The 16,229-nt window shown below is 42.6% G+C and overlaps 1 protein-coding gene across 1 annotated transcript in view; it reads left to right on the top strand.

Annotated features, from left to right (window-relative positions):
- The window catches only part of LOC139562180 (trichohyalin-like), a 35,786-nt gene extending 19,982 nt beyond the window's left edge, over positions 1-15,804 (top strand). Inside the window, exons 3-8 of the mRNA XM_071379580.1 lie at positions 9,953-10,068; positions 10,931-11,030; positions 11,118-11,271; positions 11,749-11,882; positions 12,241-12,407; positions 12,658-15,804. Of these exons, the coding sequence (XP_071235681.1) occupies positions 9,953-10,068; positions 10,931-11,030; positions 11,118-11,271; positions 11,749-11,882; positions 12,241-12,407; positions 12,658-12,733 (747 nt within the window). The 3' untranslated portion in view covers positions 12,734-15,804. The remainder of the gene's footprint in view (positions 1-9,952; positions 10,069-10,930; positions 11,031-11,117; positions 11,272-11,748; positions 11,883-12,240; positions 12,408-12,657) is intronic.
- Positions 15,805-16,229: the final 425 nt, after the last annotated feature.

Consider the following 16,229-nt stretch of genomic DNA (forward strand, 5'->3'; position numbering starts at 1 on the left):
TGTTCAAAGTATTTTCCCCGTCATCAGTGATTCACACTTTCTTTGTTGTTGTGTGGCTTTTTTTTCTGCCTTACTTCCTCGTTCTATTGTAGTACACTCTTGTATTTACATGGAAGTGCAGAGAGAATTTTTGTGTGCAAAACAGACTTGTCATTCATAGAGTTGGATCGTGGGCTCTGCTTTGCATTTTTGCCATTATGGTTTCTGTGACAGGGGAAGGTAACGCTATATAGGGCATTCTCCATTTTAAAGCCCTTGGTGCTGCCTGCTGAAAGGCTTTGTGTCATGTGAGAAGTCTATCCAAGTCTATGTTATCCTTATATTTATCTCACTTCCTTAATTCCCTTTTCTTTGAATGAGTGAGTTACCATTTAGTCCACTAAGTGGTGCTAAATAACCAAACTACATTTACTGGAATAAAAACTGAAGTTACCGTTCAGTGAGTCCAGTCATATTTACTGCACGTCATGGCAATCCCTCACACATTACTAGTTACAGCAAATCCCTTATCAATGCTGAATCGTTATTGGCTGTAATTAATATATATAAAACAAAATGAAAATGCTTCAGTGAAGATAAAATAATATGTTCTATTTAATATGACCTTTATAACTTTAGGGATGTAGGTGAGTCAGGTTTCACCAGTAAGAGCTAGAGTAGAGTAGAGTAGAGCTAGAGCAATACTAGAGTAGAGCTAGAGTAAAGCTAGAGTAGATTAAAGATAGAGTAGAGTAGAGCTAGAGCAATACTAGAGTAAAGCTAGAGTAGATTAAAGCTAGAGTAGAGTAGAGCTAGAGCAATACTAGAGTAGAGCTAGAGTAGAGCTGGAGTAGATTAAAGCTAGAGTAGAGCTAGAGTAGAGCTGGAGTAGATTAAAGCTAGAGTAGAGCAAGAGTAGAGCAAGAGTAGGGCTAGAGTAGAGCAGAGTAGAGCTAGAGTAGAGTAGGCTAGAACTACAGTAGAGTAGACTAGAACTACAGTAGAGCTAGACGTAGAGTAGACTAGAGTAAGCTATAGTAGAGTAAAGTGGAGTGAGCTAGACTAGAGTAAGCTAGAGTAGAGTAAGGTAGAGTAGAGTGAGGTAGAGTAAGCTTGAGCTAGACTAGAGCTAGAGCTAGTGTAAACTAGACTAGAGTGAGCTAGAGTAGAGTAAGCTAGAGCTAGAGTAGAGTAAGCTAGAGTTAGACAAGAGCTAGAGTAGAGTGGAGTAAGCTAGAGCTAGAGTAGAGTAAGCTAGAGTTAGACAAGAGCTAGAGTAGAGTAGAGTAAGCTAGAGCTAGACTAGAGCTAGAGTAGAGTAAGCTAGAGTTAGACAAGAGCTAGAGTAGAGTAGAGTAAGCTAGAGCTAGACTAGAGCTAGAGTAGAGTAAGCTAGAGTTAGACAAGAGCTAAAGTAGAGTAGAGTAAGTTAGATCTAGAGCTAGAGCTAAAGTTGAGTAAGCTAGAGCTAGAGTAGAGTAAGCTAGAGCTAGAGTAGAGCAGAGTAAGCTAGAGCTAAAGTAGAGTACAGTAAGCTAGAGCTAGACCTAGAGCTAAAGTAGAGTACAGTAAGCTAGAGCTAGACCTAGAGCTAAAGTAGAGTACAGTAAGCTAGACCTAGAGCTAAAGTAGAGTACAGTAAGCTAGACCTAGAGCTAAAGTAGAGTACAGTAAGCTAGACCTAGAGCTAAAGTAGAGTAAGCTAGAGCTACAGAAGAGTAAGGTAGAGCTAGACCGGAGCTAGGGCTAAAGTAGAGTACAGTAAGCTAGAGCTAGACCTAGAGCTAAAGTAGAGTACAGTAAGCTAGAGCTAGACCTAGAGCTAAAGTAGAGTAAGCTAGAGCTACAGAAGAGTAAGGTAGAGCTAGACCGGAGCTAGGGCTAAAGTAGAGTACAGTAAGCTAGAGCTAGACCTAGAGCTAAAGTAGAGTACAGTAAGCTAGAGCTAGACCTAGAGCTAAAGTAGAGTACAGTAAGCTAGAGCTAGACCTAGAGCTAAAGTAGAGTAAGCTAGAGCTACAGAAGAGTAAGGTAGAGCTAGACCGGAGCTAGGGCTAAAGTAGAGTAAGCTAGAGATAAACTAGAGCTAAAGTAGAGTAAGCTAGAGCTAGAGGAAGTCTGTTACTGGTCTCCCACATGAAAAAAATACTATAGCATGCATACAGTACTATAGTATTCACTGTAGAGTTTTGCAGACTTTACTGTACTGTTTACAGATAACTACAGTGGGGAGAACAAGTATTTGATACACTGCCGATTTTGCAGGTTTTCCTACTTACAAAGCATGTAGAGGTCTGTAATTATTATCATAGGTACACTTCAACTATGAGAGACGGAATCTAAAACAGAAATCCAGAAAATCACATTGTATGATTTTTAAGTAATTAATTTGCATTTTATTGCATGACATAAGTATTTGATACATCAGAAAAGCAGAACTTAATATTTGGTACAGAAACCTTTGTTTGCAATTACAGAGATCATACGTTTCCTGTAGTTCTTGACTAGGTTTGCACACACTGCAGCAGGGATTTTGGCCCACTCCTCCCTACAGATCTTCTCCAGATCCTTCAGGTTTCGGGGCTGTCGCTGGGCAATACGGACTTTCAGCTCCCTCCAAAGATTTTCTATTGGGTTCAGGTCTGGAGACTGGCTAGGCCACTCCAGGACCTTGAGATGCTTCTTACGGAGCCACTCCTTAGTTGCCATGGCTGTGTGCTTCGTGTCGTTGTCATGCTGGAAGACCCAGCCACGACCCATCTTCAATGCTCTTACTGAGGGAAGGAGGTTGTTGGCCAAGATCTCGCGATACATGGCCCCATCCATCCTCCCCTCAATACGGTGCAGTCGTCCTGTCCCCTTTGCAGAAAAGCATCCCCAAAGAATGATGTTTCCACCTCCATGCTTCACGGTTGGGATGGTGTTCTTGGGGTTGTACTCATACTTCTTCTTCCTCCAAACACGGCGAGTGGAGTTAGACCAAAAAGCTCTATTTTTGTCTCATCAGACCACATGACCTTCTCCCATTCCTCCTCTGGATCATCCAGATGGTCATTGGCAAACTTCAGACAGGCCTGGACATGCACTGGCTTAAGCAGGGGGACCTTGCGTGCGCTGCAGGATTTTAATCCATGACGGCGTAGTGTGTTACTAATGGTTTTCTTTGAGACTGTGGTCCCAGCTCTCTTCAGGTCATTGACCAGGTCCTGCCGTGTAGTTCTGGGCTGATCCCTCACCTTCCTCATGATCATTGATGCCCCACGAGGTGAAATCTTGCATGGAGCCCCAGACCGAGGGTGATTGACCGTCATCTTGAACTTCTTCCATTTTCTAATAATTGCGCCAACAGTTGTTTCCTTCTCACCAAGCTGCTTGCCTATTGTCCTGTAGCCCATCCCAGCCTTGTGCAGGTCTACAATTTTATCCCTGATGTCCTTACACAGCTCTCTGGTCTTGGCCATTGTGGAGAGGTTGGAATCTGTTTGATTGTGTGTGGACAGGTGTCTTTTATACAGGTAACGAGTTCAAACAGGTGCAGTTAATACAGGTAATGAGTGGAGAACAGGAGGGCTTCTTAAAGAAAAACTAACAGGTCTGTGAGAGACGGAATTCTTACTGGTTGGTAGGTGATCAAATACTTATGTCATGCAATAAAATGCAAATTAATTATTTAAAAATCATACAATGTGATTTTCTGGATTTTTGTTTTAGATTCCGTCTCTCACAGTTGAAGTGTACCTATGATAAAAATTACAGACCTCTACATGCTTTGTAAGTAGGAAAACCTGCAAAATCGGCAGTGTATCAAATACTTGTTCTCCCCACTGTATATTATAAATACTGTAGTAATGGAACTGTAGTAAATACACTATAATAATTAACTTAGTGTTTTTGCAGATTGTGGTATACTGTAGTATTTACTGCAGTGTTTTTGTGGACTGGACTATACTGTAGTATTTACTGTAGTGTTTTTGCAGATATTACTTTCCATGGATACAATATATGGTCTATACTTGGCATGTAGGTTTCTCACTTATGGGTGGCACAAATTGTGATATGGGGGAGGGGAATGAGCAGGGTATATGCAAATTAATGCGGATAATACTGTAGTATTAACTATAGTATTCTATAGTATACTACAACATGATCGAGGGATACTACAGTGTGTAGTATAGTATTCTACAGTATAATACAGTTCACTATAGAATTCTATAGTAAGTACTGTAGTATTCTATAGTAAACTGTAGTATTTTTTTATGTGGGCTGAGAGAGGATAGTGTCCAAAGGGTCTTGAGTGTTTGCTATCCAAACCCCAGGCTGAGCAGCCAACCATGAGAGGCCCGTTCAGACTGACTGATTCACTGATTGATTGATGGATTGACTGTCGGACTGACTGACAGACAGATGGGCAGTATGTAGTAGTGGAAGGCATGCTAGCATAACTTAATAATAGATTAGAATCCTCCCCACGCCCTCCCATCTATCAACACTGTTCAACAACCTCACTTCTCTCAAGACAGCAATTCATAAATACCTTACATGGTACTTCAAGCTAGCTCTTGCTCTCTGTCTCTCTCCCTCCGTCTCTTGTCACCCCACCCCTTGCTGAGAGAGTGCCGCCTTCACTCTTGCTCTCTCTATCTCTCCCTCTCACAAACACACACACACACACACACACACACACACACACGCACACACACACACACACACACACACACACACACACACACACACACACACACACACACACACACACACACACACACACACACACACACACACACACACACACACACACACACACACACACACACACACACACACGCACACAGCAAGAGAGGGAGGGCTCATGGACTGACAGCAAAGTTCCCCCTTCTCTCCTTTTCCTCTTCCCCCTTTCTCTTTCTCACACAAACACTGTTTCCCTTTCCTCTCTCTCCCTCCTTCTACCTCACATACTCTCTACACATAACTCTCTTTCTCTCTCCCTGTTTCTCTCTCTCTTTCTGCTGTCTCTCTCTCCCTACTTCTACCTCACATACTCTCTCCACATAACTATCCTTCTCTCTTCCTGTCTCTTCCTGTTTCTCTCTCTAGCTCTCTCTCTCTGGTCTCTCTCGTCTCTCTCTCGCTCTCTCTCAGTTCTTTCTCTCTCTCTCTCTCTCTCTCTCTCTCTCTCTCTCTCTCTCTCTCTCTCTCTCTCTCTCTCTCTCTCTCTCTCTCTCTCTCTCTCTCTCTCTCTCTCTCTCTCTCTCTCTCTCTCTCTCTCTCTCTCTCTCTCTCTCTCTCTCTCTCTCTCTCTCTCTCTCTCTCTCTCTCTCTCTCTCTCTCTCTCTCTCTCTCTCTCTCTCTCTCTCTCTCTCTCTGTTGTCTCTCTCTCTCTCTCTCACTCTCTCTCTCTCTCTCTCCCTGTTGTCTCTCTCTCTCTCCCTCCCCTAGCCTGAAAAGGGTAGGCTTTTCACTCCGGCACCTGCCCTTACCTACAGCACAGAGAGAGGGCGAGAGGGAGGCGAGAGCAGAGCAGCACCTTGGCCCAGCCTCACCTTCCTGTGGGATTTTCCACCTTACTTCTTAACACAGAGCCCAGCTTTGTTTGTTGTTCTCTGGGAACGTTGGGAACATTCACTCAGCTCTGTGGAGATCAAAGCAGAGAATGAAGCTTATCTCACCTGGCTGTGCATGGATGGATACCCGAAGCGGTCAGGATTCCCATCTGATTTTCCCATTTGATCCCATTTTCCGAAAAGAAGTTTGAGGAAGGGTCAAAGAGAACCTGGGAGTTCAGGGAGTTTTAACTGCAGGAGAGACGGACAGGTTTGGTGTGTGTGTGTGTGTGTGTGAACGAGGGAATGTGCCAGAGCAAGAGAGAGAGAAAGAGACTTAATTGACAAAGAACATAAGTGAGAGCTAAAGTAGTTCTACGTAGTCCATTTTTAAGGCTGGCTGGGCATTGAACAAGAACAATACATACAATAAGGAAAATAGTCTATCAGCTGCAACAGGAGTCATAGATTTATAACTTAGTACGTTTTCACTTTCAGGCTGTTTCTTAGTGTTTGTCAGTCTAGTTGTCACTGTGTGTGCTCAGATCCATTGTAGTGAGCACTGTGGTGTCATTGGAGGGTTTTGTTGTATTCTGAGCACACGGTTGGCCAGTTCAAATGATTGACAGGGCTAAAGAAGAAGAGTTGTTTCAGGAAGCGGGAGTGAGGCTTATACAGGAGGACATGAGGAGATAAGATGGATCCTGCCCTAGCAGTACACTTTGGACCTAAGTCAGACTTTGATGAACTCAACCTGTACTGGTCCCTGTGGACTTTCCGTGAGGAGGACAATTTCTACCACCGCCATCTTTGAACTTTGGCACCAGGAAGTATAACACTGCCAGGGGAGAGGGTTATCTCGACCTCAACACCTCAAACCTTAATCCACATTTTTTTAAAGTATTGACGCTTGGTTACCACGTTTCACTGGTTTCCATGGTGACCCTGTCAGCACGGTGACCTGTCAGCATCATCACGGTGGTAGCCAACAGCCATGCAGTACCTGGGTGGTAAACTGTCCTCCGCCCAGGTCCATGTCTCTGGCTGGGTGGGCAGCGTGCGTCGTTCCCTACAGGGGGCACTGAACTTAGTCTGGGGAGATGAGGAGGAGGTGGTGGTGGTAAAAGAAGAAGAGGAGGAGAAGAAAGAGGAGGATGAGGGAGAAGGTGGGGGAGGGGGCAGGAGGTTCGACAGGGCTGTGTCCCCTCTGCGTAGCTTTGCCTCCCGGAGCCGGCAATCCCTGAGGTTGTTCTCTGTCCGAAGTCGCCAGCGGATGACGCTGCGTAGACGGGCAGCAGACACCAGCGCTGTAAGAGAACCTGTCTGAACAATGTCATTATCTGCACTTTAACCAAAACCTTTTTCGAATGAACATGGATATAAAAGTGATACTTAGTCGAACAGCTTCTTTCCCTCCATAGTCCGTCGGGCCACTAATTACGCTTCTTTCTCCACCTCTATCCCTCCAACACCTTTCTACCTATTGTTGCTTATTCCAATCCTTCTTCTCGACCCCTCAGAGGCTTGTGTAGGCCTATGGCATATGCCGGGGTGCGTGTGTGTGTGTGCTGTATCAGTATGCATACGGTTAGCATTTCCCTCTGTCAGTGGTGTGAACGTGGGGACACAAGGCCTGAGGGATAGAGATAAGGCCCATGGAAACACCGCTGTGTGTGTTTGTTCCCTGCTATGAATTTACTCATAATGTGTCTGCTCATGCTAACCTCACTTTTAGCCAGTGATAGGGAAGCTTCTCTGAAAATATAGTATACCAAGCTACCAATTGCTTCACACTGGAAAAAGTGAAGCTACGCTAAAGCTACCCTTAAGGAATATATAGTTTACTTAACTAAAGCTACTTTGAAAAAGTAGTTCACTGTATCCAAACTACTTTGTGATGATCACATCTAAATCTGAAATGTCATAGACTACAAATTGCAAGAACAGTCTGCTATGGAGTCAAATGTTAACAGAATGTGTAATTTAGCCTATTAAACACAAAAACTGTTTCAAGTGAGAATAAGGCCAGTCTGATGCCAAAAAAGAGAGGAAATGCTTGCCTACTTCACCCATATTTTATTTTCTTTCTGGAAAAAAGGTAGTGTGTATTTCCAGTAGTTAGCTACACTGCTACATGGCAAAAAAGTAATTAACTACTGAAAACACTACCTAGATTTTGAATTTAGTTTAACTATCACCAAGCTACAGCAAAATGGAGTGAAATTACTATACTGAACAAAAACATAAACGCAACAACTTCAACGATTTCACTGAGTTAAAGTGGCTGGTCTCAGATGATCTTGGAATAGGAGAAATGCTCACTAACAAGGATATAAACAAATGTAGAGAAATAAGCTTTCTGTGCTTCTTTTTTTGGAATATTTCTGAGATCTTTTATTTCAGCTCATGAAACACTTTACATGCGGCATTTATATTTTTGTCCAGTATAGTTGACCTACATATAGTTCTCTATTCCCCAACACTGCTTTAAGCCACACCCCTTAGCGAGGTGTGTCTGTGCCTGTGTAATTTATCGCTGCATGTTTTAGAGGACATGCTAGCTAGCATTAGGTTGTATTTCAGTCTGGATGGCTTTAAGCCCCCCAATACTATACTGTAAAGATGTTCAAATGAGGTGTGACTGCAGAGCACTACCAGGAATCCTGCTCTGTCTTGACTTGTAACCCTCGCCCCACACCCACCTATTATACTCATGCTGTTTTGATCCCCGCAAAAATAGTTTGGCTGTGTCATAACATCTCTCCCCAAGATGTGAACATTATTCCCAGGGGTGCCACCCATACGATAACCTCTGCGTATACTACTTTAAGTCGCTTTGAATAGGAGCGTCTGCTAAATGTATTCGATTTTTATTATAGAAGGACTCCTTGTTCTGAAGGAGAATGACTCCTTATTTTTGAATGACTTACTGCATTCGATATACACTAGTTATGATATTATCGCTGTACATGTGGATAACTTGCCCTTAATGTAAAAAAGTGGCTTTTAAAAAAACAAAACAATTTTCATACCACATTGCTAGGTCTACTCACTATAGTTGGCCTAAGTTCCTAATTTGGTTACATATTACTGCCCACCTTATACACTGTAAGCTTTCTATGTACACAGGTAGAGATTTGTGAACCTGCTAGGCTAGCTGCCTTCTGGACTGCTATACAGCTGCCGGTGTAACACCGGCAATTTAACTCAGCTACTGTACATACCAGACAGGGTTGTGAAGACAAAGTCTAAAGTAGTGCACTATATAGGGAATAGGGTGTCATTTGAGACAGGGCCGAAGTAGACCCAGTCCTCCTGTCTGTCACTGTGCTTACTCTATGAGGACATAGCCTGCTGTACTGTAGGCAAATCTACTGATAGAGGTTGATTCATCTCCACAGTGACAAGGCCAGCCAGGCCAGACACATTGTGCAAATGAAGTCAGACAGAGAAAATAGCTCCCGCTCTCTGTGTGTGTGTGTGTGTGTGTGTGTGTGTGTGTGTGTGTGTGTGTGTGTGTGTGTGTGTGTGTGTGTGTGTGTGTGTGTGTGTGTGTGTGTGTGTGTGTGTGTGTAGCCCGACTCACCCAATCAATCAGCAATCAAGGCAGTAAAGGAGTTATGAAGAAAGATGTTTACCAAATCAAAAGCTGTTCCTCTCCCACTGTATTTACACCGGGTTGGTTTCAGTGGAGGCTGGTGGGAGGAGCTATAGGAGGACGGGAATGGAATTAAATAAATGGAATGGAATCAATGGAACGGTATCAAACAGATCAAACATATGGAAACCACATGTTTGACTCCGTTCCATTGATTCCATTCCAGCCATTACAATGATCCCATCCTCCTATAGCTCCTCCCACCAGTCTCAACTGGTTGGTTTTGTTGCTGGGTAACATAAAAACGACAGTAGATTGGCATGTGCGCCTTGACAAACACTAGAGTGAGGTGAGGTCAAAGAATGTGTGTGACTGTCAGTGTGTCTGTTAATGTGTACATGCCTGTGTGTGTGTGTGTGTGTGTGTGTGTGTGTGTGTGTGTGTGTGTGTGTGTGTGTGTGTGTGCGTGTGCGTGTGCGTGCACGCGTGCGTGTGTAATCGTGTGTGTGAGGGTGGTGTTTTTTGAGGACAGTGTACCCTCTGTGACCAGCTCATTAAAATATGAATGCTTGGCTGGTTGTTTGACCTCTTTCTTTCTCTGTTGTGATGAACGCTCTTGGATTCATGTGCTCTCTTCAACAGCGTTCTCTTGCAACCCCCTCTCCTAGTCGCCCCACACGTTTAGGGGAATGCTCCTTACATTAACATTATATAGGCCCTCTAGGCAAAAGAGTCAGCTGAGTATCGGTATCTGTTTTGCTCCCTGCATAGTGTCCCTCTTCATGAAACTTAGCTAAAGTTTTGATAACTCTCTCTTTCTCTCTCTCATCAGGAGCAGTTGAAGTGCTGTGTGGGGGCGGGAGAGGGACATGACACAGAGGCTCTGATTGGTGGAGAGCCAGACAAGCAGTATGGGGGATGTGACACTAGACTGTCTGAGGATGACAGGTAGGTACAGGAGAACCACTGTACAATAGCCCTATACTACTGATAACTACACTATGGGTGCATGTCAATAGTCTTAAGGATCCCACACACCAGTAAGATTGTCAAATGTTTGCTTGCCGAGAGCACTCAGCCCCTCTGAACAGTGTGTCAGCGGTCAATCTCTTTTGTGTTCACACCGCACAGACTTTGAAGCCATCAGCCTTGTTAAAATACTCCAAACCAGAAGGTGGCAGTAGTGTTGCATTCTTAAGCTTAGTTTGGCAATGCTAGTCCCTGTGTATTTAGCTTTTTAGGTATCCAATGTTAGCTAACTAGCTAGCTGCACTAATGTTGCTATTGTTGTAGAAAGCCCTTGTTAATACTAGCCAGATGGCCACAGCTAGATAACTAGCTAGCAAGATGGCAAAAAAACAATTTCATTCACTCTCCATAATCCCAAACTGCCAGTGTCAGCCCATAGACATTTTTTTTCCTAGCTAGCTAATGTTAAATAAACCGTTAGCATGTCATTCGCTAGATAGCGTAAGATATTTTTTAGCTTTTTGTTGTCACTCCTGTCGGGTCCCCCACATGGAGATTTGTGCACTCTGATCGGCTCAAAGTCAAGCTGTCGGCCACTGAGGAGCATTGCGATTCTATAAGTAGGTAGCCTACCAGGTCGGTACGCAGAAGGTAGTTCATTTGTTCTACCAAGACAAAGTGAAGGTAGTATTCTTCTTCTGACATCTGCTGGTTAATAAAACATATTGCAGGGGGGACACATGGATTGTGTGAACCCACATTGGAGCAGTACCAGATTAAGTGGACAAAGGTTTTCCATTTTAATTGTTGTGATCTGTTTTTTTATTCCCCACATCCTAAGTCTGCAGACGACAGTGGAACAGATCTCCCCTGTCACACCAGATGAGCCTAACAGTACATCTCCACTAGAAGAAACAGAGGAGCCATTAGCCTTTCCTGATGTAAGTCTCTTGTCAAGGCCTATCTGGTACTTTCACTATGTATTTGTAGGCTACGATATTTGACTTTGCTTGTCCCTGCGTGCACAGATTTCTCCTCCTCTATTGGACACCAGTGCTCAGCGTGCAAGGGCAAAGCTGAGGAAGAGTCGGAGGACCCGCCCCCCTCGAGCTGTCCATCAGAACTCCATCAGAACGCTTGAGGAAAACCACGTCCACGACTGGAGGTTCTGTGACTCCTCAGGTTAGTAGACAATTCCATTTGTCTACTACCTACCCCCATTTTTTTATTTAACTAGGCAAGTCAGTTAAGAACTAATTCTTATGTACAATGACGGCCTACACCGGCCAAACCCGGATGACGCTGGGCTAATTGTGCGCCGCCCAATCACGGCCGGTTGTGATACAGCCTGGATTCGAACCAGGGTGTCTGTAGTGACGCCTCTAGCACTGAGATGCAGTGCCTTAGACCGCTGCACCACTCGGGATCCCAATGCAGCTAAATCTGTAGAGATCATGTACATTAGTTCTAGACAAAAGGTTGATAGCTACACCTTGCCCTCTAATAGGCTAGGTGGAATTTGCGGCATATATTTCTTACACCAATCTCATTCTTTCAGATACACAAATGGCTAGGAGGTAGAGGTTAAGGGTCATTGCAACCATCCCTCATTAAAAGTAATTCACACAAGACCAAACATCTGTTATACCCCTTTTTCAGATAAGGTGGTCTCTCTAACAAGGGGAGATTGTGAGTCTGATGAGGAGCAGCCCCGAGGGAGGGAGGTATGTTCACCACCTTCCCAGCCCCAGAGAATACCCCTCTTTTCTGGAATGGACCCGTCCGCCCTCAAGGTACAGTATGTAGATGCTCTCAATCCACCGATGCTCTATGTTACATCCTGAAAGATTGACTGAGGCTAATGTGCATCCCAAATGGCACCCTATTTCCTATTTAGGGTTAATAGGACCATAGGGTTCCGGTCAAAAGTAGTGTACTATATAGGGAATAGGGTGCCCTTTGGGGCGTAATCTTAGATGCAATCAAACCTGCACTGCTGGACATACTGCATGACAAAGTTCCTAAACCATAAAAAGTGCATTATGGGTGATAAGTGATTGTTTACTGCAGGATTTTTCTTAGTAAGGAGTCCCCTGCACTATCAAAAAGGTTTAGAACATGACCCGTTCTTACCTTCACTGCCTCTCCTAGGCCCAGTTAAAGAAGCGAACAGGGGGAGGAGTTAAAGGAGCAGATACAGACAGTCAGACAGACAGTCTTGCTCCATCCCCCTCTCATCTCTCCCGCTCTCCCGGATGTTCCTCCTTCCTACCCGGGTCGTCACAGATGCTACCCCCTGTAGGGAACAAAGATGGAGGGTAAGTTTAGTCCCAACATGCTGCTCTTATCTTACTAGCATAAAACCACATTTTCAGCATTGTAAGTTATTTTAGTAGTTTTAAAATGTTATTCAACATGAATCAACAAAATGTGATGAATGAGATAACAACTAGCAATGCAGATGACTGAAATAGTTAGCTGGGTAAATTAGTTAGCTGTTAGTACAAAATGTGCAACAATAGCTGGCTACAAGGCAAACCATTTGATCTATGTTTGTGTGACCCTCAGGGGGGACTCGTCTCCTTCATGGCTGCAAGAACTCAAGTCTAAGAAGCGCTTGAGTCAATACAACAGTGAGGACTAGCTGAGTGGATGGACCTCATTTTTACACCCATTATTACAATCAAAATACATATCTGATCACATTCCCCTTCCATGCACACCTTAAAGTGTTAGTTAACTCCAAAGAAAGCCTATAGCTTGTTAAAAGTTTGCAGTCTGACGATTTCAGACACACTTTGATTTGAGTGAACTGTCACTTTAAAATATGCCCTGTATCTGTTTAATGTAAATTAGCTTTTATTCCTGTTTAGCTCTAGGAGATAACACCCAGCTAGCACATTCGGTTCCTTGGAACTTGTAGGAACGTACGTATTTGGTTTCCCATTGGTTCTGGGAACGAAGCCATAAGTATCTTGACCGGTAAAACGAAAAGTTCTGAGAAAGGAAGTGAAAACGTGGTCTGTTCTGGAAACTTACATTTTTAGGTTGCAGAGAGATTCTGAGAAGCTTTCCTGGGAGGTTTTATTAACGTTCTGAGTACGTAAATTATAGGTTATTTAAAGGTAATTACATAACGTTCTGAGAAAGTGTTTCAATATGACTTTTAAAAACACTGATAGCTTAGAACATATAGGACACATGGAAATGCATTTTTGTTTATTGTGCCAGAGTCTAACCTATGATCTTCTGTTTTTTATCCATGGAATTAGTCAACTGCGCCACCAGGATGGAGCTAGCATGCCATGTTTGTTTTTTACTCATACAAAGCTGATCATTTTAATCTATTCAAATAGACCCCATTTCAAAGGAAACAAGCACTAATTAAGATCCGGTATGGCCAATTAGTGGGCGCAGCCAACACACTTAACAAGATAGCGGATAGAGAGTGTTTTGTTAATTCTGAGAACAGAATGTATATGTTTTTAAATAACATTCTTAGAACGTTCTCTGAATGTTACTAAAGTTTTTGTGTTTTTTATGGAAAATGTTCTTAACGTTCTCTGAACAATTTGAGAACATGAATTTAACTAGAACCTGTAGGAAACGTTATGCTGGAGTACCAAAATTACCACAGAAAAATGTTGTTTCTTAACGTTCTCTGAACAATTTGAGAACATGAATTTAACTAGAACCTGTAGGAAATGTTATGCTGAAGTACCAAAATTACCACAGAAAAATGTTGTTTCTTAATGTTCTCTGAACTATTGGAGAACATTCTCAATGTCAAACCAGTTGGAGAACATTCTTAGAATGTTACCAAAATTGTAATGAAATATAACCATGTTTGAACTTTTAGGAAACGTTCTGTTAAAGTAATGAAATTCCAAGAAAACAATGTTTTCTTGTGAAGTTCCTTAAATGTGCTGAGAATGTTCCAAAGCCAAGCAACTATCCTGCACCATTCCCAGAAAGTTGTGGGAAGGATGCATGCAAAATAACCATAGGACAACCACGCTCTGACCAAGCTCTAGGAAACATATGGTTCTCAGAACATTATGTGCTAGCTGGGCATTGACTTGGAGATCATCCAACTGATGCTGCTGTTGTTGCTGACAAACACCCCTGTGACAAACACAGCAGTGACCTGGACTCCCTCCAATCATGTGCCTTTCCAGAAACTCACTTTTTTTATTGACAAACTATGCAAGACAATGGAGAAGCATTGGATACTTTCCTGCCCTGCGTTGTGACCATCTCTTCGACTTTTCTATTCGTCAAAGGATTATAAGCATGTAGACTATTTGCAACACAGAAACACGAAGCACGCACACACACACACACACACACACACACACACACACACACACACACACACACACACACACACACACACACACACACACACACACACACACACACACACACACACACACACACACACACACACACAGAATATTTGCAACATTTGGACAAGTGCCTCTCATCCCAGGCCACTATATGTTCTAGACTGTATCTTTCCATCCATCCAAACTTGCATGCCAGATTCTGTGTGGGAGCTTGACGTAATTACCATACTTGTTTAGGTCATGCACACAAATATCCACAATGCCACAAGGTTCACATACATACTTGAATTGTACATCTTTTGGCACCTAGCCAATGGAACTTTCCTTCTTTCTCAATTGATCTCTTGTTTTGAACTAATCCGTCAGTTTCCTTTCTCTGTTATGTTATGCACTCACTCGCTGCTCTGATGAGCTGCTCTTGATAAAAGTATCTGGTAGATACAACGATATTATCTCTACTCTGTCCAAACAAGAAAAGGAGAGGAATAGCTCTGTCTGCACACTTGTGTACACTTGTGCACTTGTGCACTTGTGTGGTTTGATTAGAGACAATGTCTCAACCCCTGTGTACAATAGGTCTTTCATCTGATCTCAGCCAATAACAAACCAATACACATGTGCATACTCTGCCTGCCATGATGCCCAAATCCTGCAAAAGTGCCATAAAGCACTTTAAGAGTGATCCATTTACAGTAACAATGACAGGTGCACCAGAAAATAATTGTATAGAATACCATTCCCCGTCCATAGGTGCAGACTGACATTGACAAAATGATGTCTATCAAATAATAAGTACTAATTTTACACATTCAGATTCAAGTATATTTGGGCAAGGTCCTATTGTCATTGCATTAGTAATAAGCATGTTGATCTGATATGTCTGTATGTATTTCTGTCAGCCACAGATAAGATCTTGTTTCTTCTGAGTGTTGATCAGCTGATATTGTTCATTGCTGCCAGATCAATTAAGGAGTATTTTCTATCAGTGTTTTTTGAATGGGTGCAAATCTCTAACATTTTCACTTTCATATTATCTTCATAACGTTCAATGGAATAATAGAAAACACAAACAATCCACACACTCAGAAATGCAAATACTGTAGGCCTATATACAGTAAGAAACATGTTTTGAATGGCACCATAGAATGTTTTTGACACCTACACCTACTAGTCTACATTGACTGTGTGAAAAGTGGGTAACACCACTTGACACCCAATGTCATAACACATTATGATATGGCCATAACCATGTCATAACAGCTGACATAACTTGTCATAACTTGTCACAATATATATATATATGTATGTCACAACAGCTGTAAATATATATTTACACATTTATTAAAATAACTTTTTTGCATGCCAAGAGGTTTCCTTTCTTTTGAAAGTTTGTTTCTTAAATCCTTTGTTGTTGTTGTACTGAATTCTTTACATTCAAGCTTTAAATAACTTGTAGAAAATAAACTTTATGACACTGTCATGAAGAATTGTGACCATCTTGTGTAACTTTACTTAGACTAAGAAAATACACTTTATGACACTGTGAAGAAGCACTATGACCATCATAATCATATAAGCCAAATAGGCCTATCACAAACATGCCCTTATATCAGTCATTAGTCAAAAAGAGGGTGTCTTGTCCTGCTCCTGAAATCTGCTCCTGCATTCATCTCAGTCATCAGCAACAGAGCATTGGGGTAGGTGCATGTCTGACATCAATCTGTGCGCAATTACAATCATAATTTAATATGGTCAATATATTTTTTAATATATACAGTACCAGTCAAAGGT

The sequence above is a fragment of the Salvelinus alpinus genome, chromosome 2 (assembly GCF_045679555.1).
Source record: "Salvelinus alpinus chromosome 2, SLU_Salpinus.1, whole genome shotgun sequence".
NCBI classification, from domain to species: domain Eukaryota; kingdom Metazoa; phylum Chordata; class Actinopteri; order Salmoniformes; family Salmonidae; genus Salvelinus; species Salvelinus alpinus.